The 22,762-nt window shown below is 43.3% G+C and overlaps 1 protein-coding gene across 1 annotated transcript in view; it reads left to right on the forward strand.

Annotated features, from left to right (window-relative positions):
• The window catches only part of LOC135509726 (zinc finger E-box-binding homeobox 1-like), a 132,486-nt gene that overhangs the window by 83,270 nt on the left and 26,454 nt on the right, over positions 1-22,762 (forward strand). Inside the window, exon 2 of the mRNA XM_064930628.1 lies at positions 10,664-10,813. Within this exon, the coding sequence (XP_064786700.1) occupies positions 10,664-10,813 (150 nt within the window). The remainder of the gene's footprint in view (positions 1-10,663; positions 10,814-22,762) is intronic.

Raw genomic sequence — 22,762 nt, forward strand, 5'->3', positions numbered from 1 at the left:
GGAATTGCAAGCACAGTTCCATCATTTTTGGCAAGCCATAGACAATACAGAGACTGGTGGATTAATTTTTTCTTTGTCAATTTTGTGATCAGGTTTCTTGCGATTTTGAACACGGAACTCGTTCTGTTATAGTCACAGACACCATTGAACCAGTTCTAGAAACTCCAGAGTGTTTTCTATGCACACATACTAATCATATGCATATACTATATTCCTGGCATGAGTTGCGCGATTTTTAACAGAATGTTGAAAAAAGTAGCCCGATCTCTAACAGGTTGGAAATAGGCTTGGTGATGACAGGGGCAGCAACCTTAAAGAAGAAAGGGTTTAAACCATCTGACCTGGATTTTTATGGGGGGGGGGGGGGTTCAAGTTTAAGGAGCTCCTTTAGCACCTCAGACTCAGTGACCGCCTGCAGGGAGAAACTTTGTAGTGGGGCAGGGGGGAAAGAGGGAGGAGCATCGGGGGATAGTCCCATTAGAAGAGTTGGGAGATGAGAACATTTTGGACGGGCAAGGAGACAATCCTGACTTAATGAAGTGGTGATTACAGAGCTCATCCATTGGCTCCTTGTCAGTAACAACCACTAAGGGACATGGGCAGCTGTGAGGAGGAGGGTTTGTTCTCCAGGTCTTTAACTGTTTTCCAGAACTTCTTGGGGTTAGACTCATAGAGAGAACTGCTCCTTAAAGTAACTAACTTTGGCCTTCCGGATAGCCTGAGTGCACTTATTTCTCATTTGAAAGAACGAGAGCCAGTCAGCTTGAGTATGCGTGTGCCGAGCCTTAAGCCAAATGGACATCTTGAGGTGGAGTAACTCTGCCAGATCACTGTCAAACCAGGGGCTGAACCTGTTTTTAATTCCCATTTTCTTTATGGGGGCGTGTTTGTTAACAATACCACTGAAAATATACCAAAAGAAGGTCCAAGCGTCTTCAACAGAGGGGATCACACTGATTCTACACCATTTTACAGAGGCCAGTTCATGAAGGACAGTTCATTCAAGCGTCTATAACAAATCAGGGCAGGTCGTTTCACTGAGCAGCCATTACGAACACAAGCTGTAAACAGTGATCACTAAGGTCATTACAGAAAACACCAGACTGATACCTATCAGGATTATTTGTGAGGATAACATCGAGGAGAGTAGCCTTTTCTGGGTGTTTGAAGTCGTACCTTGTGGGATTGGTAATAATCTGAGAAAGATTTAGGGAGTCCCATTGCTTTTAGGACTTGGTCAGGTGGTTTAAGCATGTCCCAGTTTAGGTCACCTAGCAGGACACATTCAGACTTAGTTTAAGGGGCCAGGAGAGAGCTTAGGGCAGGTAGGGTGTTACAGGCCGGTGCTGAGGTAGGGGTAGGGGGAGAGGGAGATGGATGGGGGAGGGGATGGGAGGGAGGGTGTGAGCATCCCACAAAGCTCAGCAGGTTCAGCTAGGCTGTTCTGTACCACATCCCAGGTTCAACTAGGCTGTTCTGTACCACATCACAGGTTCAACTAGGCTGTTCTGTACCACATCACATGTTCAACTAGGCTGTTCTGTACCACATCACATGTTCAACTAGGCTGTTCTGTACCACATCACAGGTTCAACTAGGCTGTTCTGTACCACATCACAGGTTCAACTAGGCTGTTCTGTACCACATCACAGGTTCAACTAGGCTGTTCTGTACCACATCACAGGTTCAACTAGGCTGTTCTGTACCACATCACAGGTTCAACTAGGCTGTTCTGTACCACATCACATGTTCAACTAGGCTGTTCTGTACCACATCACTAGGTTCTGTAACATCCCAGGCTGTTCTGGTTCAACTAGGCTGTTCTGTACCATCACATGTTCAACTAGGCTGTTCTGTTCTGTACCACATCACAACTGTTCAACTCAGGTTCAACTAGTTCTGTTCTGTACCACATCACAGGTTCAACTAGACTGTTCTGTACCACATCACAGGTTCAACTAGGCTGTTCTGTTCTGTACCACATCACAGGTTCAACTAGGCTGTTCTGTACCACATCACAGGTTCAACTAGGCTGTTCTGTACCACATCACAGGTTCAACTAGGCTGTTCTGTACCACATCACATGTTCAACTAGGCTGTTCTGTACCACATCACAGGTTCAACTAGGCTGTTCTGTTCTGTACCACATCACAGGTTCAACTAGGCTGTTCTGTACCACATCACATGTTCAACTAGGCTGTTCTGTACCACATCACAGGTTCAACTAGGCTGTTCTGTACCACATCCCAGGTTCAACTAGGCTGTTCTGTACCACATCCCAGGTTCAACTAGGCTGTTCTGTTCCACATCACATGTTCAACTAGGCTGTTCTGTACCACATCACATGTTCAACTAGGCTGTTCTGTTCCACATCACATGTTCAACTAGGCTGTTCTGTTCCACATCACAGGTTCAACTAGGCTGTTCTGTTCTGTACCACATCCCAGGTTCAACTAGGCTGTTCTGTTCTGTACCACATCCCAGGTTCAACTAGGCTGTTCTGTACCACATCACATGTTCAACTAGGCTGTTCTGTACCACATCACAGGTTCAACTAGGCTGTTCTGTTCTGTACCACATCCCAGGTTCAACTAGGCTGTTCTGTACCACATCCCAGGTTCAACTAGGCTGTTCTGTACCACATCCCAGGTTCAACTAGGCTGTTCTGTTCTGTACCACATCACAGGTTCAACTAGGCTGTTCTGTACCACATCACATGTTCAACTAGGCTGTTCTGTACCACATCCCAGGTTCAACTAGGCTGTTCTGTACCACATCACAGGTTCAACTAGGCTGTTCTGTACCACATCCCAGGTTCAACTAGGCTGTTCTGTACCACATCACATGTTCAACTAGGCTGTTCTGTACCACATCACAGGTTCAACTAGGCTGTTCTGTACCACATCACAGGTTCAACTAGGCTGTTCTGTACCACATCACATGTTCAACTAGGCTGTTCTGTACCACATCCCAGGTTCAACTAGGCTGTTCTGTTCCACATCACATGTTCAACTAGGCTGTTCTGTACCACATCCCAGGTTCAACTAGGCTGTTCTGTTCCACATCACATGTTCAACTAGGCTGTTCTGTACCACATCCCAGGTTCAACTAGGCTGTTCTGTACCTGTTCTGTTCCACATCCCAGGTTCAACTAGGTTCAACTAGGCTGTTCTGTACCACATCCCAGGTTCAACTAGGCTGTTCTGTTCCACATCACATGTTCAACTAGGCTGTTCTGTACCACATCCCAGGTTAACTTTGTCCAACCACAGACACACTGTCGCGACTGACTGGCTGCATCACATCAAATCACATTTTATTTGTTACACGAGCCAAATACCCTGATCAATACAGCTTGTCTGTCGAAACGTTAGTAATTACATTTTTGCATCTGAGCTCCTAGAGTGTGTGGCTCTCCTTTATTTTCACATGTGCCAACTACAACAGGTGTAGTAGACCTCGCCGTGAAGCCCTTAACCAACAATGCAGAGTTTTTATAAAAGGAAGAACAATTTGCTAAATAAACTAAGTGAAAAATAGTAACACAATGAAATAATAATAATGAGGGCTATCGGTACTGAGTCAGTGTGCTGGGGTATGGGTTAGTGGAGGTTATTGATGTAGCTGAGGGTAAATAGATAATAAACAGTGAGTAGCAGCAGCGTATGTGAAGTGTGAAGGAATGCGTCAATATGCATGTGTATGTGTGTCCATGTGTGTGTGTCTGTGTGTGTGTTGGAGTATCATTGTAGTGTGTGGTTAGTGAGTGTGAGTCCTTTGAGTGTACATTGAGCCTGTGCAAGACCTCATCCTCCTCCTCCTCCTCCGCCTCCTCCTCCTCCTCCTCACTCTACCCGATGAAGCCCAGCCAGCAGTCTGTCACCCATTCTCTAATGGAATGTCACATTTGTGTGTCGCAAATGGCACCCAATAACATACATAGTGAATTACCTTTGACCAGGGTCCATAGGGCTGTCTTCAAAAGTAGTGCACTATGTAGGGAATATGGTGCCATTTGTGGCACGACCGTTGTCCACACTCATCCTTAGCTTCAGAGCATAGCTTTATTAAAGGTGCTGCTGCCCTGAAACAAATCAACCCTTTCTTCTCCTGTCCTCTCTTATCTGTCAATGGGTCTCCTCTCCCCCTCTGTCTCTGTCTCTGTCTCTCCTTCTCCCTCTCCCTCTCTCTCTCTCTGTCTCTCTCCCCCTCTCTCTCCCGCTCTTTCCTTTCTGTCTCTCTCTCACTCCCTCTCTCTCTCCCTCTCTCTCTCTCACTCCCCCTCTCTCTCTCTCCCCCTCTCTCTCTCTGTCTCTCTCCCCCTCTCTCTCCCTCTCTCTCCCTTTCTGTCTCTCTCACTCCCACTCTCTCTCCCTCTCTCTCTCTCACTCCCTCTCTCTCTCTCTCTCTCTCTCTCTCACTCCCTCTCTCTTTCTCTCTCTCTCTCTCTCTTTCTCTCTCTCCCTCTCGCCCTCTCTCTCTCTCCCCTCTCGCCCTCTCTCTCTCTCTCTCTCTCTCTCCCTCTCTCACTCCCTCTTACTCTCTCTCTCTCCCTCTTTCTCTGTCTCTCTCCCTATCTCTGTCTCTCTTTCTCTCCCTCTCTCTGCCTCTTTCCCTATCTCTGTCTCTCTCCCTCTCCCCGTCTCTCAACTTAATACATTGAATTCGGAGTGTATTCAGACCCCTTCCTCGTTACCAAATTGTGTTACGTTCCAGCCTTATTCTAAAATGGATTCAATTGTTTTTTTCTACCATTAATCTACACCCCATATTGACACAGCAACAACATAATTTATTCAGTACTTTGTTGAAGCACCTTTGGCAACGATTACAGCCTCAAATATTCTTGGGTATGATTCTACAAGCTTGGCACACCTGTATTTGGGGAGTTTCTCCCATTCTTCTCTAAATAACCTCTCAAGCTCTGTCAGGTTGGATGGGGAGCGGGTTCAAGTCTGGGCTCTGGCTGGGCCACTCAAGGACATTCAGAGACTTGTCCCGAAGCCACTCCTGCGTTGTCTTGGCTGTGTGCTTTGGGTCATTGTCCTGCTGGAAGGTTAACCTTCACCCCAGTCTGAGGTCCTGAGCGCTCTGAGACTTTTTCATCAAGGATCTCTCAGTACTTCGCTCCGTTCATCTTTCCCTCAATCCTGACTTGTCTCCCAGTCCCTGTTGCTGAAAAACATCCCCACAGCACGATGATGCCACCAACATGCTTCACAGTAGACAGGTTTCCTCCAGACGTGACACTTGACATTCAGGCCAAAGATTTCACTCTTGGTTTCATCAGACCAGAGAATCTTGTTTCTCATGGTGTGAGAGTCCTTTAGGTGCCTTTTGGTCAAACTCCCAGCGGCCTGTCATGTGCCTTTTACTGAGGAGTGGCTTCCGTCTGGCCACTCTCCCATAAAAGCCTGATTGGAAGAGCGCTGCAGAGAGTCTTGGTGGTTCCTAAATACTTCCACTGTGTTCTTAGGGACCTTCAATGCTGCAGACATGTTTTGGTACCCTTCCCCAGATCTGTGCTTCGACACAATCCTGTCTCGGAACTCTAAGTACAATTCCTTCGGCCTCATGGCTTGGTGTTTTCTCTGACATGCACTGTCAACTGTGGAACCTTATATAGACAGGTGTGTGCTTTTCCAAATCATGTCCAATCAATTTACTTTATCACAGGTGAACTCCAATCAAGTTGTAGAAACTTAGCTTCAGAGCATAGCTTTATTAAAGGTGCTGCTGCCCTAAATCAAATCAACCCTTCAAGGATGATCTTTTTTTTTACATTTAATTTTTTAATTTTACCCCCTTTTCTCCCCAATTTCGTGGTATCCAATTGTTAGTAGTTACTATCTTATCTCATCGCTACAACTCCCGTACGGCTCGGGAGAGACGAAGGTTGAAAGTTATGCGTCCTCCGATACACAACCCAACCAAGCCGCACTGCTTCTTAACACAGCGCGCATCCAACCCGGAATCCAACCCGGAAGCCAGCCGCACCAATGTGTCGGAGGAAACACCATGCACCTGGCTACCTTGGTTAGCGCGCACTGCGCCCAGCCCGCCACAGGAGTTGCTGGTGCGCGATGAGACAAGGATATCCCTACTGGCCAAACACTCACTAACCCGGCGAACGCCAGGCCAATTTTGCGTCGCCCCACGGATCTCCCGGTCGCGGCCGGCTGTTACAGAGCCTGGGCGTGAACCCAGAGTCTCTGGTGGCACAGCCCTAGACCACTGCGCCACCCGGCAGGCCCTATCTCAAGGATGATCAATGGAAACAGGATGTTGAGCTCTCAGCTCAATTTTAAGTCTCATAGCAAAGGGTCTGAATACTTATGTACATTTTATTTTTTAATTACCTTTGCAAAAATGTTTAAAAAACAGTTTTCAAGTTGTCATTATGGGGTCATGTGTGTAGATTGATGAGAAAAAAAAGATTGAATCAATTGTTACGTAACAACATGTGGAAAAAGTGAAGTGGTCGGAATAGTTTCCGAATGCGTTGTTATACTTCATTAACATGGGAATTGTCAAAGTAAACATAAGAACGATGGTCAAAGTCAGGACTAGACTGTTGGTTATGAAGCAATAATATTCATATTAATCATATTAACAGCAATTTACAACCCAGAATAATAAGGAATAGACTAATGTGAATAATCACACTCTACTTGCTGTCGACTTCTCACTGTCTGTCCCTCAGGTTGTGGAAGGAGGCCACACATTTGGCTGATAAAACACAGTATTTTCTTTTTCCCCATGTACGTATTTAAATGTATCTTCATCATTTACAGTAAGTTTTCAAATTCTTCATTTTGTTTTTATAATTTCGGGGACACAATTTGACAGAAAATGCAGCTCTGTCTATCTCTTCCTGAGGGCAGAATGAGCACAGCCTGTCCTCTTTAGGTAATCAGGTTTGTCTGGGACGACCGGTCTCTATGGCCCACCTCTCTCTATCTCCCTCTCTCCCCAATTCAAAGCTCTTTATTATTATGGGAAACCTATGTTTAGATTGCCAAAGCAAGTTAAATAGATAATGAGCAATAGTGAAATAAACTTTACAAAATTTACAGTAAACATTACACTCACAAAAGTTCCAAAGGAATAAAGACATTTCAAATGTCATATTATGTATATATACAGTGTTGTAATGATGTGCAAATAGTTATAGTACCAAAGAGAAAAAAAGGGAAAATAAATAAACATAAATATGGGTTTTATTTACAATGATGTATGTATGATGATGTTCACTGGTTGCCCTTTTCTTGTGGTAACAGGACACAAATCTTGCTGCTGTGATGGCATACTGTGATATTTCACCCAGTAAATATGGGAGCTTATCAAAATTGGATTTGTTTTTGAATTCTTTGTGGGGGAAATAATCAGAGGGAAATATGTGTCTCTAATATGGTCGTACATTTGGCAGGTTGGGAAGTGCAGCTCAGTTTCCACCTCATTTTCTGGGCAGTGTGCACATAGCCTGTCTTCTCTTGAGAACCAGGTTTGCCTAAGGCGGTCTCTCTCAATAGCAACTCTATGCTCACGGAGTCTGTACATAGTCAAAGCTTTCTTTAAGTTTGGGTCAGTCACAGTGGTCAGGTCTTCTGCCACTGTGTACTCTCTGTTTAGACCCAAATAGCATTCTAGTTTCTTTGTGAATTCTTTCCAATGTGTCAAGTAATTTTCTTTTTGTTTTCTCATGATTTGGTTGGGTCTAATTCTGTTGGAGCCCCAGAACCATCTTGCTTAGGGGACTCTTCTCCAGATTCATCTCTCTGTAGGTGATGGCTTTATTATGGACTGTTTGGGAATCGCTTCCTTTTAGGTGGTTGTAGATTTTAACGGCTCTTTTCTGGATTTTGATCATTAGCTGGTCTCAATTTGGTGTTTGTCTCATTTAGTGAATTCTTGGTTGGTGAGCGGACCCCAGACCTCACAGCCATGAAGGGCAATGGTTTCTATAACTGATTCTGCGTCCCTGTCTTCGGCTTAAGCTGCGTCCCTGTCTCACCCCACGGCCCTGTGGAAAGAAATGTGTGTTTTTTGACTATTTTAACTGCACACTTGGTGTTTGTGTAAATGGATTTTATAATGTTGTATATTTTTCCCCCAACACCACTTTCCATCAGTTTGTATAGCAGACCCTCATGCCAAATTGAGTCAAAAGCTTTTTTGAAATCAACAAAACATGAGAAGACGTTGCCTTTGCTTTGGTTTGTTTGTTTGTCAATTAGGGTGTGCAGGGTGAATACGTGGTCTGTCGTACAGTAATTTGGTAAAAAGCCCATTTGACATTTGCTCAGTACATTGTTTTTACTGAGGAAATGTACTAGTCTTTTTTTGTGGTCTGTATATTTTAACATTTCATTTAGGATACCATCAACACCACAGGCTTTTTGGGGTTGAAGAGGTTGTATTTTGTCCTGTAGTTCATTCAATGTAATTGGAGAATTCAGTGGGCCTTTAATATTTGATTCTAATATTTGTACTTGATCATGTATATGTTTTTGCTGTTTGTTCTTTGTTATAGAGCCAACAAGATTGGAGAAGTGGTTTACCTACACCTCCGTTTTGGATAGATAATTTTTCGTGTTGTTGTTTGTTTAGTGTTTTCCAATTTTCCCAGAAGTGGTTAGATCCTATGGATTCTTCAATTACATTGAGCTGATTTCTGACATGCTGTTCCTTCTTTTTCCATAGTGTATTTCTGTATTGTTTTAGTGATTCACCATAGTGAAGGCGTCGGCTCTGGTGTTCTGGGTCTCTATGTTTTTGCTTGGATAGGTTTCTCAATTCCTTTCTTCGGTTTTTGCATTCTTCATCAAACCATTTGTCATTGTTGTTCATTTTCTTCGGATTTCTGTTTGAAATGTTTAGATTTGACAGGGAAGCTGAGAGGTCAAATATACTGTTAAGATTTTTTACTGCCAAGTTTACACCTTCACTATTACAGTGGAATGTTTTGTCCAGGAAGTTGTCTTTAAGGGATTGAATGTGTTGTTGCCTAATTGTGTTTTGGGGTATGTTTCCACACTACTTTCCTTCCATCTATAGCATTTCTTAATATTATTCAGTTCCTTTGGCTTTGATGCCTCATGATTGAGCAAAGCTCTGTTCAAGTAGAGTGTGATTTTGCTGTGGTCTGATAGGGGTGTCAGTGGGCTGACTGTGAACTCTGAGAGACTCTGGGTTGAGGTCAGTGATAAAGTATTCTACAGTACTACTGCCAAGAGATGAGCTATAGGTGTTCCTACCATAGGAGTCCTCTCGAAGCCTACCATTAACTATGTACATACCCAGCGAGCAACAAAGCTGCTGGAGATGTTACCCGTTTTGTTGGTTTTGTTGTCATAGTTGTGTCTATGCGAGCACATGGGGGAGGGAATGCTGTCACCTCCAGGCAGGTGTTTGTCCCCCTGTGTGCTGAGGGTGTCAGGTTCTTGTCCAGTTCTGGCATTTAGGTCACCACAGACTAGTACATGTCCCTGGGCCTGGAAATGATTGATTTCCCCCTCCAGGGTGGAGAAGCTGTCTTCATTAAAGTTTGGGGATTCTAGTGAGAGGGGATATAGGTAACACACAGGAGGACATTTTTCTCTGTTAAGATCATTTCCTTTTGAATTTCTAACCGAATGTAGAATGTTCCTGTTTTGAATAATTTAATAGAGTGAGTTAGGTCTGCTCTATACCTAATGAGCATACCCCCTGAGTCCCTTCGCTGTTTCACAGCTGGTAGTTTGGTGGATGGGACTACCAGCTCTCTGTAACCTAGAGGGCAACCAGTGGGTCCATCTCATCTATACCATGTTTCTTGTAGCATGACAATGTCTGTGTTTCTGATTTATTTGTTGAAGTCCAGGTTCCTGCTCTTTAGGTCAAAGGCAGATGACCTCAGCTCAGGATGAGATAGTGTAGGCTTTGTGTCCCATAAAGTATCCAATGTTGTTAGTCGTGTGGTTTGCTCTCAGACCAGTAAGTGTGAGCAGAGCCTGCTGAGCATCTGGTACATGCCATTGGCTTGGTCTAGTGTAAGAGTGGGGGATGGGCCTGTTTGCCTGGTCATGGCCTGGGCGTATGTGTGACTCTCTCTCTCTCTCTCTCTCTCTCTCTCTCTCTCTCTCAGTTCAACTCTCTCTCTCTCTTTTATCTGTCGATGGGGCTGTGTAAACGCTGGAACACAGGTCTCAGGTTCACAGTTCACCACTTGAGAAAATTACGTTCAAGATAGCTAGCAGTGTTATAGATACTAGTCCTAAGCAGAGATGTAAAACAATTTTAGAGGGTAAAGTTTAGAGGGTAAAGGTTACACCACCATTACATTTTCACTCGCTCTGTTGTCATTTAAACTTTTTTTATTTGTTTTTATCCTCTTAACAATTCCAACATGTAGTGATTTTCTTATCATTCTACTTAAAATAAGACGTTACATATCTGCAACAACAATGCAACAGTGATCCACTAAACTGTAAGCCCAGACTTCCTCTATCTCTAATCGACCTAGCGTCCAGGGGGTGTACTGTACATCAAGCTACTCCACTACAGAAACAGGAGATAGACTTGCGTCCTATGGGCTGTTCTGACTCATACAAGGTGTAGCCTACTAACTTCTTACTCATTGACCCTCCTGGTTGTCTCCTCCCTCTCTCTTGTCTCTTTGCAGTAACGAATTACAACAACGTTGTGGAGGACCAGTCAGATTCTGACGATGAGGACAAGCTACACATAGTGGAGGAAGACCCTGATGGAGACAGCACTTCCGCAGTATTATCCCAGAACGGGACGGAGACGCACCAAGACACCTGGGATGGAGGTAAAACGCCAGACCATACAATACAGAACATACTGAAGAACTCTCTCATTCTCTCTCATTCTCTCTCTCTCTCTCTCTCTCTCTCTCTCTCTCTCTCTCTCTCTCTCTCTCCCTCTCTCCCTCTCTTTCTTTCCCTCTCTCTCTCTCTTTCTTTCTCCCTCTCTCTTCTCTCTCTCTCTCTCTTTCTCTCTCTCATTCTCTCTCTCTCCCTTCTCTCTTCTCTATTCTCTCTTCTCTCTCTCTCTCTCTCTCTCTCCCTCTCTCTCTTCTCTCTCTCTCCCTCTCTCTTCTCTCTTCTCCCTCTCTCTCCCTCTCTTTCTCTCTCTCCCTCTCTCTCTCACTCTTTCTCTCACCATATACAGAACATCTACATTTACATTTTAGTCATTTTGCAGATGCTCTAATCCAGAGCGTTTTACATTCAGTGTTTTCAACTAAGTTTAGTAGGAAAACATCTCAGATATCACAGTCATTGCAAGTAGAACTTTCTTGGAAGTAGCTGCCGTCAGCAAAGCCAGAAAAACGTATTGCAGCTGTGAACGGCAAGGAACAGAACATAAAATCACAATGCCTGTTTGTTAACGTCTTTTCATTGACCATAGACCAAGTTCCACTGATAATGGAAGTGACACGTCATTCAGGAAGTAGGACAACAGCATTCACATTCTGTTGCTCCAGAGAGACCAGGGATTTGAGAGCCATAGCTTCAACTAAGAGTTTCCTGTTTCCTTTAACACCTGAATAGGGAATGTACTTACGTGGTCTCTGTTATTTCACATGTCTTAAAGCAGTGAGTTAGAGTCTTCCTTCCCGACTAAGACTGGCATCCTATTCACTACGTAGGCCCTATGGCCCTGGTCAAAAGTAGTGCACTGTAAAGGGAATAGGTGTGGTTAAGTTGCCTCTGTAGGTAGCGTCTGTTTTTGCAGATGTGCTGTGGTATTGACGATTGTTTTCTCTCTCAACTATGTACTTCCCTATTTCTGCTTCTCTCTCTCTCTCTCATTTCAAATTCAAGGGCTTTATTGGCTTGGGAAACATACATTTATGTTTACATTGCCAAAGCAAGTGAAGTAGATAATAAACCAAAGTGAAACAAACAAGAAAAATTAACACTTAACATTACACTCACAGAAGTTTCAAAAGAATAAAGACATTTCAAATGTCATATTATGTATATATACAGTGTTGTAACGATGTGCAAATAGTTAAAGTACACAAGGGGAAAATACATTAACATAAATATGGGTTGTATTTAAAATGATGTTTGTTCTTCACTGGTTGCCCTTTTCTTGTGGCAACATGTCAAATCTTGCTGGTGTGATGGCACACTGTGGTATTTCACCCAGTAGATATGGGAGTTTGTCAAAATTGTGTTTGTTTTTGAATTCTTTGTGGGTCTTTCTAATCTGAGGGAAATATGTGTCTCTAATATGGTCATAGATTTGGCAGGAAGTTAGGAAGTGCAGCTCAGTTTCCACCTCATTTTGTTGGCAGTGTGCACATAGCCTGTCTTCTCTTGAGAGCCTTGTCTGCCTACGGCAGTCTCTCAATAGCAAGGCTATGCTCACTGAATCTGTACATAGTCAAAGCTTTCCTTAATTTTGGGTCAGTCACAGTGGTCAGGTATTCTGCCAGTGTGTACTCTCTATTTAGGGCCAAATAGCATTCTAGTTTGCTCATTTTTTTGTGAATTCTTTCCAATGTGTCAAGTAATTGTCTTTTTGTTTCTCATGATTTGGTTGGGTCGAATTATTTTGCTGTTCTGGGGCTTTGTGGGGTCTCTCTCACTCTCTGCCTCTCTCTCCAGTTAGACTAGAATATCTCAGACACACTCATGCTGAGAACAAAATGTTTATTTGTTAGTACTGCTGAAACCAGGTCTGCATGTGTTGTGCACTTGAGTGAGGACCCAAAAGCGGTTTAACAAAAACAGAGTTCTTTAATGAGAACACAGGAAAGACATAGATCCTCTTCAGACGTTGATAATGGCAAAAATAGACAACCCGCAGAGAGGGCGACAAATGAAACATAAAGTCCCTCTGATAAATAACAAGAGAGTCCCCTTCTTAGCAGCAGAGGAGAATAGCTGGGTTAGCGGCGACAGGCTGCAGGTCGCTCTGGGTAGGCGCGGGTCATAGAGGAACGGTGGTACCTGATCACACGTAGCATCAGATGAACTGGACACAGTGCAAACGAAAGACAGTTAGTAGTGTACAGGATGCACCTGCCAGGCAGACTCCGACAGGATAGGACTAGGATGAAGCAAACGAGACGATAGCTTGCTTCTGGCATGAGAAACACAAACGAGAATCTGACACCGAAAGTAGCAGGAACAGAGAGAAATAGAGACCTAATCAGAGGGAAAAAAGGGAACAGGTGGGGAAAGGGTGAAGCGAGTCTTTCCCTGCTGCGAGTCTTTCCCTGCTACGGCAAATCTTTCCCTGCGACAGCGAGTCTTTCCCTGCTACGGCGAGTCTTTCCCTGCTACGGCGAGTCTTTCCCTGCTACGGCGAGTCTTTCCCTGCTACGGCGAGTCTTTCCCGGCTACAGCGAATCTTTCCCTGCTACGGCGAGTCTTCTTCACGTATATCCACAGAGGACCACGTTTCATAGGCTACGTCCCAAATGGCACCCCATTCCCTATATAGTGCACTACTTTTGACCAGAGCCCTATGGGCCCTGGTATAGTGCACTATATTTGACCAGAGCCCTATGGGCCCTGGTATAGTGCACTATATTTGACCAGAGCCCTATGGGCCCTGGTATAGTGCACTATATTTGACCAGAGCCCTATGGGCCATGGTCAAAAGTAGGGCAGGGCTCTCCAGATCTGTTCTTCCTGTAGGTTTTTGTTTCAACCCCAGTTGTAACTAACTTGATTCAGCTTATCAATCAGCTAGTTATTAGAATAGCTCTCCATGAACAGGGTTAGAGAGAGAACCTACAGGATGGTAGCTCTCCAGGAACAGGGTTAGAGAGAGAACCTACAGGACGGTAGCTCTCCATGAACAGGGTTAGAGAGAGAACCTACAGGACGGTATCTCTCCAGGAACAGGGTTAGAGAGAGAACCTACAGGACGGTAGCTCTCCATGAACAGGGTTAGAGAGAGAACCTACAGGACGGTAGCTCTCCAGGAACAGGGTTAGAGAGAGAATCTACAGGATGGTAGCTCTCCAGGAACAGTGTCAGAGAGAGAACCTACATTACGGTTTCTCTCCAGGAACAGGGTTAGAGAGAGAACCTACAGGATGGTAGCTCTCCAGGAACAGGGTTAGAGAGAGAACCTACAGGATGGTAGCTCTCCAGGAACAGGGTTAGAGAGAGAATCTACAGGATGGTAGCTCTCCAGGAACAGTGTCAGAGAGAGAACCTACATTACAGTTTCTCTCCAGGAACAGGGTTAGAGAGAGAACCTACAGGATGGTAGCTCTCCAGGAACAGGGTTAGAGAGAGAACCTACAGGACGGTAGCTCTCCAGGAACAGTGTTAGAGAGAACCTACAGGACGGTAGCTCTCCAGGAACAGGGTTAGAGAGAGAACCTACAGGATGGTAGCTCTCCAGGAACAGGGTTAGAGAGAGAACCTACATGAGGGTAGCTCTCCAGGAACAGTGTTAGAGAGAACCTACAGGACGGTAGCTCTCCAGGAACAGGGTTAGAGAGAGAACCTACAGGACGGTAGCTCTCCAGGAACAGGGTTAGAGAGAGAACCTACATGAGGGTAGCTCTCCAGGAACAGGGTTAGAGAGAGAACCTACAGGAGGGTAGCTCTCCATGAACAGGGTTAGAGAGAGAACCTACAGGACGGTATCTCTCCAGGAACAGGGTTAGAGAGAGAACCTACAGGACGGTATCTCTCCAGGAACAGGGTTAGAGAGAGAACCTACAGGACGGTATCTCTCCAGGAACAGGGTGTTTGATGCCATTCCATCCTCCCTCTCAGCAGTCTCCTGTGTTGTCCAGTAACCCAGTGGTAACACTGTGGAACAGGGTGTAAGATGAACCTAACTAACTGTCCATTTGGAACAGGGTTGTGAGCTTCTAATCCTCCAGCTGCTCCCATCTGTCTCACACAGGAACAGGGTTACTCACCAAATCCTCTTACACCAGCCAGGGTTCTTCATGACAAAGAAACACACTATCTTGGTTGAAAAGGGATTTAGTGTCAGAGAATGCAACCAAAGCATTTGCATTTTTATTTTATTTTTTCACATCACGGACTTTCCAGGAAATTTTTGAAGAAAATGAAATTTTCTCGATCCGCCTTTTGTTGGTGTCTTGTCTGAGAACAGGGTTAGGAGAGTAGGACCGGGGTGGTGGGTCCTCCATTATTGTCTTGGTTTAATTTCCCACTGTTGGCGCCACCCGGCTCCTCTGTATGGTACTGGATATTAGTTGTGAGGCGGGGAGCTTTTAAGGACCTGGCTGATTTTCAGAAAGCAGAGAGGATGGGGTCACTCAGACAGACGGACAGACAGACAGAAAACAGCCATAATGAGAACAATAATAAATACAAGTAATGCTCTCTCTCTCTCTCTCTCTCTCTCTCTCTCCGAATACCCTGGTCTTCAGGTGTTTTTGGAAATTGCTCCCAAGGATGAACCAGACTTGTGGAGGTCTACAATTTTTTTTCTGAGGTCTTGGCTGATTTCTTTTGATTTTCCCTCGATGTCAAGCAAAGAGAGGCACTGAGTTTGAAGTTAGGCCTTGAAATACATCCACAGGTACACCTCCAATTGACTCAAATGATATCAATTAGCCTATCAGAAGCTTCTAAAGCTATGACATCATTTTCTATAATTTTCCTAATTTTCCAAGCTGTTTAAAGACAGTCAACTTATTGTATGTAAACTTCTGACCCACTGGAATTGTGATGCAATGAATTATAAGTGAAATAATCTGTCTGTATACAATTGTTGGAAACATTACTTCTCATGCACAAAGTAGATGTCCTAACCGCTTCCCAAAATTGTAGTTTGTTAACAAAAAACCTGTGGAGTGGTTGAAAAACAAGTTTTAATGACTCCAACCTAAGTGTATGTAAACTTCCGACTTCAACTGTATATGGTAGTAGAGATCTATATGGCTGTAGAGATATATATGGCTGTAGAGATATACAGTGGTAGCTTCCAGGAACAGTATTCAGCCCCTTGAACTTTGCGACCTTTTGCCACATTTCAGGCTTCAAACATAAAGATATAAAACTATATTTTTTTTTGTGAAGAATCAACAACAAGTGGGACATAATCATGAAGTGGAACGACATTTATTGGATATTTCAAACTTTTTTAACAAATCAAAAACTGAAAAATTGGGCTTGCAAAATTATTCAGCCCCTTTACTTTCAGTGCAGCAAACTCTCTCCAGAAGTTCAGTGAGGATCTCTGAATGATCCAATGTTGACCTAAATGACTAATGATGATAAATACAATCCACCTGTGAATCAGGTCTCCGTATAAATGCACCTGCACTGTGATAGTCTCAGAGGTCCGTTAAAAGCGCAGAGAGCATCATGAAGAACAAGAAACACACCAGGCAGGTCCGAGATACTGTTGGAAGAAGTTTAAACAGGATTTGGATACAAAAAGATTTCCCAAGCTTTAAACATCCCAGGAGCACTGTGCAAGCGATAATATTGAAATGGAAGGAGTATCAGACCACTGCAAATCTACTAAGACCTGGCCGAACCTCTAAACTTTCAGCTCATACAAGGAGAAGACTGATCAGAGATGCAGCCAGAGGCCCATGATCACTCTGGATGAACTGCAGAGATCTACAGCTGAACAGGGAGACTCTGTCCATAGGACAACAATCAGTCGTATATTGCACAAATCTGGCCTTTATGGAAGAGTGGCAAGAAGAAAGCCATTTCTTAAATCCATAAAAAGTGTTGTTTAAAGTTTCCTCACAAGCCACCTGGGTCCAGACACACCAAACATGTGGAAGAAGGTGCTCTGGTCAGATGAAACCAAAATTGAACTTTTTGGAAAATGCAAAACGTTATGTTTGGCTTCTAATCAACCAGCTGCTCCCATCTGTCACACATCCCCACTGTCAAACATGATGGTGGCAGCATCATTGTTTGGGCCTGCTTTTCTTCAGCTGGGACAGGGAAGATGGTTAAAATTCATGAAGATGGATGGAGAAATACACCATTTTGGAAGAAAACCTGAAGTCTGCAAAAGACCTGAGACTGGGACGGAGATTTGTCTTCCAACAAGACAATGATCCAAAACATAAAGCAAAATCTACAATGGAATGGTTCAAAAATAAACATATCCAGGTGTTAGAATGGCCAAGTCAAAGTCCAGACCTGAATCCAATCCAGAATCTGTGGAAAGAACTGAAAACTGCTGTTCACAAATGCTCTCCATGGTACTCACTGAGCTTGAGCTGTTTTGCAAGGAGGAGTCTGGCTGATGTGCAAAACTGATAGATGACATACCCAGACAGACGTGACAGACAGCTGAAAACAGCAAAATGAGAACAATATTAAATACAAGTAATGCTGAATAATTTTGCACGCCTCAATTTTTCAGTTTTTGGTTTGTTAAAAAGTTTTAAATATCCAATAAATGATGAACCATGATTGTGTCCCACTTGTTTTTGAGGTCTTGGCAAAAAAATACAGTTTTATTTCTTTATGTTTGAAGCAAAGAGGCACTGAGTTTGAAGTTAAGGGGGCCTTGAAATACATCCACAGGCACTCCATATGGTAAAGATATATATGGTATAGAGAAGCTTCTAAAAAAGTATTTAGACATCATTTTCAATAATTCCCAATTTTCCAAGATGTTTAAAGGCACAGGCCTTATTGTATCAACTTACACTGGAATTGTGATGACAAAATTAGAAAATAAGTGAAAATCAATCTAGGATTTTTAATTAATTTATTTGAAAATTATGTAGATGCAGACAAAGTAGATGTCCTAACCGACTTCCCAAAATTGTAGTTTGTTAACAAAAAATTTGTGGAGTGGTTGAAAAACAAGTTTTAATGACTCCAACCTAAGTGTATGTAAACTTCCGACTTCAACTGTATATGGTAGTAGAGATCTATATGGCTGTAGAGATATATATGGCTGTAGAGATATACAGTGCCTTGCGAAAGTATTCAGCCCCCTTGAACTTTGCGACCTTTTGCCACATTTCAGGCTTCAAACATAAAGATATAAAACTATATTTTTTTTTGTGAAGAATCAACAACAAGTGGGACATAATCATGAAGTGGAACGACATTTATTGGATATTTCAAACTTTTTTAACAAATCAAAAACTGAAAAATTGGGCTTGCAAAATTATTCAGCCCCTTTACTTTCAGTGCAGCAAACTCTCTCCAGAAGTTCAGTGAGGATCTCTGAATGATCCAATGTTGACCTAAATGACTAATGATGATAAATACAATCCACCTGTGTGTAATCAAGTCTCCGTATAAATGCACCTGCACTGTGATAGTCTCAGAGGTCCGTTAAAAGCGCAGAGAGCATCATGAAGAACAAGAAACACACCAGGCAGGTCCGAGATACTGTTGTGAAGAAGTTTAAAGCCGGATTTGGATACAAAAAGATTTCCCAAGCTTTAAACATCCCAAGGAGCACTGTGCAAGCGATAATATTGAAATGGAAGGAGTATCAGACCACTGCAAATCTACTAAGACCTGGCCGTCCCTCTAAACTTTCAGCTCATACAAGGAGAAGACTGATCAGAGATGCAGCCAAGAGGCCCATGATCACTCTGGATGAACTGCAGAGATCTACAGCTGAGGTGGGAGACTCTGTCCATAGGACAACAATCAGTCGTATATTGCACAAATCTGGCCTTTATGGAAGAGTGGCAAGAAGAAAGCCATTTCTTAAATCCATAAAAAGTGTTGTTTAAAGTTTGCCACAAGCCACCTGGGAGACACACCAAACATGTGGAAGAAGGTGCTCTGGTCAGATGAAACCAAAATTGAACTTTTTGGCAACAATGCAAAACGTTATGTTTGGCGTAAAAGCAACACAGCTCATCACCCTGAACACACCATCCCCACTGTCAAACATGATGGTGGCAGCATCATTGTTTGGGCCTGCTTTTCTTCAGCTGGGACAGGGAAGATGGTTAAAATTGATGGGAAGATGGATGGAGCCAAATACAGGACCATTTTGGAAGAAAACCTGAAGTCTGCAAAAGACCTGAGACTGGGACGGAGATTTGTCTTCCAACAAGACAATGATCCAAAACATAAAGCAAAATCTACAATGGAATGGTTCAAAAATAAACATATCCAGGTGTTAGAATGGCCAAGTCAAAGTCCAGACCTGAATCCAATCAAGAATCTGTGGAAAGAACTGAAAACTGCTGTTCACAAATGCTCTCCATCCAACCTCACTGAGCTTGAGCTGTTTTGCAAGGAGGAGTCTCTCGATGTGCAAAACTGATAGAGACATAGTGACTTACAGCTGTAATCGCAGCAAAAGGTGGCGCTACAAAGTATTAACTTAAGGGGGCTGAATAATTTTGCACGCCCAATTTTTCAGTTTTTGGTTTGTTAATTTGGTTTGTTTATTTGCAAATTATGGTGGAAAATAAGTATTTGGTCACCTACAAACAAGCAAGTTTTCTGGCTCTCACAGACCTGTAACTTCTTCTCTAAGAGGCTCCTCTGTCCTCCACTCGTTACCTGTATTAATGTCACCTGTTTAAACTTGTTATAAGTATAAAAGACACCTGTCCACAACCTCAAACAGTCACACTCCAAACTCCACTATGGCCAAGACCAAAGAGCTGTCAAAGGACATCAGAAACAAAATTGTAGACCTGCACCAGGCAGGGAAGACTGAATCTGCAATAGGTAAGCAGCTTGGTTTGAAGAAATCAACTGTGGGAGCAATTATTAGGAAATGGAAGACATACAAGACCACTGATAATCTCCCTCGATCTGGGGCTCCACGCAAGATCTTACCCTGTGGGGTCAAAATGATCACAAGAATGGTGAGCAAAAATCCCAGAACCACAAGGGGGACCTAGTGAATGACCTGCAGAGAGCTGGGACCAAAGTAACAAAGCCTACCATCAGTAACACACTACGCCGCCAGGGACTCAAATCCTGCAGTGCCAGATGTGTCCTTCTGCTTAAGCCAGTACATGTCCAGACCCATCTGAAGTTTGCTAGAGAGCATTTGGATGATCCAGAAGAAGATTGGGAGAATGTCTTATGGTCAGATGAAACCAAAATATAACTTTTTGGTAAACTCAACTCGTCGTGTTTGGAGGAGAAAGAATGCTGAGTTGCATCCAAAGAACACCATACCTACTGTGAAGCATGGGGGTGGAAACATCATGCTTTGGGGCTGTTTTTCTGTAAAGGGACCAGGACGACTGATCCGTGTAAAGGAAAGAATGAATGGGGCCATGTATCATGAGATTTTGAGTGAAAACCTCCTTCCATCAGCAAGTGCATTGAAGATGAAACGTGGCTGGGTCATTCAGCATGACAATGATCCCAAACACACCGCCCGGGCAATGAAGGAGTGGCTTCGTAAGAAGTATTTCAAGGTCCTGAAGTGGCCTAGCCATTCTCCAGATCTCAACCCCATAGAACATCTTTGGAGGGAGTTGAAAGTCTGTGTTGCCCAGCAGCAGCCCCAAAACATCACTGCTCTAGAGGAGATCTGCATGGAGGAATGGGCCAAAATACCAGCAACAGTGTGTGAAAACCTTGTGAAGACTTACAGAAAACATTTGACCTCTGTCATTGCCAACAAAGGGTATATAACAAAGTATTGAGATATTGTTGAGATATTGTTATTGACCAAAAACTTATTTTCCACCATAATTTGCAAATAAATTCATTAAAAAAATATTTTTTTTCTCTCATTTTGTCTGTCATAGTTGAAGTGTACCTATGATGAAAATTACAGGCCTCTCTCATCTTTTTACGTGGGAGAACTTGCACAATTGGTGGCTGACTAAATAATTTTTTGCCCCACTGCATATATATATATATATATATATTGGCCTTTACCTCCCTTATCTCAACCTCATTGGCTCACATTGTATATAGATTTTTTTTTTCTACTGTGTTATTGACTGTATGTTTGTTTTACTCCATGTGTAACTCTTGTGTTGTTGTATGTGTCGAACTGCTTTGCTTTATCTTGGCCAGGTCGCAGTTGTAAATGAGAACTTGTTCTCACCTTGCCTACCTGGTTAAATAAAGGGGAAATAAAATAAAGTAAATTAATTAAAATTACAGATAATCCTGAATGAATCCTGAATAATGATGAGTTAGAAAGTTACAGACGCATAAATCTCATACCTCCCAACACATACTAACCTCTCACCATAACAACAACAGGGAGGTTAGCAGTTTATATCATACCCCCCAACACATACTAACCTCTCACCATAACAACAACAGGGAGGTTAGCAGTTTATATCATACCCCCAACACATACTAACCTCTCACCATAACAACAACAGGGAGGTTAGCAGTTTATATCATACCCCCCAACACATACTAACCTCTCACCATAACAACAACAGGGAGGTTAGCAGTTTATACCATACCCCCCAACACATACTAACCTCTCACCATAACAACAACAGGGAGGTTAGCAGTTTATACCATACCCCCCAACACATACTAACCTCTCACCATAACAACAACAGGGAGGTTAGCAGTTTATATCATACCCCCCAACACATACTAACCTCTCACCATAACAACAACAGGGAGGTTAGCAGTTTATATCATACCCCCCAACACATACTAACCTCTCACCATAACAACAACAGGGAGGTTAGCAGTTTATTATACTAACATAACCCCCCAACACATACTAACCTCTCACCATAACAACAACAGGGAGGTTAGCAGTTTATATCATACCCCCCAACACATACTAACCTCTCACCATAACAACAACAGGGAGGTTAGCAGTTTATATCATACCCCCCAACACATACTAACCTCTCACCATAACAACAACAGGGAGGTTAGCAGTTTATATCATACCCCCAACACATACTAACCTCTCACCATAACAACAACAGGGAGGTTAGCAGTTTATATCATACCCCCCCAACACATACTAACCTCTCACCATAACAACAACAGGGAGGTTAGCAGTTTATATCATACCCCCCAACACATACTAACCTCTCACCAACAACAGGGAGGTTAGCAGTTTATATCATACCCCCAACACATACTAACCTCTCACCATAACAACAACAGGAGGTTAGCAGTTTATATCATACCCCCCAACACATACTAACCTCTCACCATAACAACAACAGGGAGGTTAGCAGTTTATATCATACCCCCAACACATACTAACCTCTCACCATAACAACAACAGGGAGGTTAGCAGTTTATACCCCCCAACACATACCCTCTCACATAACAACAACAGGGAGGTTAGCAGTTTATACATACCCCCCAACACATACTAACCTCTCACCATAACAACAACAGGGAGGTTAGCAGTTTATATCATACCCCCCAACACATACTAACCTCTCACCATAACAACAACAGGGAGGTTAGCAGTTTATATCATACCCCCCAACACATACTAACCTCTCACCATAACAACAACAGGGAGGTTAGCAGTTTATACCATACCCCCCAACACATACTAACCTCTCACCATAACAACAACAGGGAGGTTAGCAGTTTATACCATACCCCCCAACACATACTAACCTCTCACCATAACAACAACAGGGAGGTTAGCAGTTTATATCATACCCCCCAACACATACTAACCTCTCACCATAACAACAACAGGGAGGTTAGCAGTTTATATCATACCCCCCAACACATACTAACCTCTCACCATAACAACAACAGGGAGGTTAGCAGTTTATATCATACCCCCCAACACATACTAACCTCTCACCATAACAACAACAGGGAGGTTAGCAGTTTATATCATACCCCCCAACACATACCCCCAC

This window comes from Oncorhynchus masou, chromosome 3 (assembly GCF_036934945.1).
Source record: "Oncorhynchus masou masou isolate Uvic2021 chromosome 3, UVic_Omas_1.1, whole genome shotgun sequence".
Taxonomy (NCBI): domain Eukaryota; kingdom Metazoa; phylum Chordata; class Actinopteri; order Salmoniformes; family Salmonidae; genus Oncorhynchus; species Oncorhynchus masou.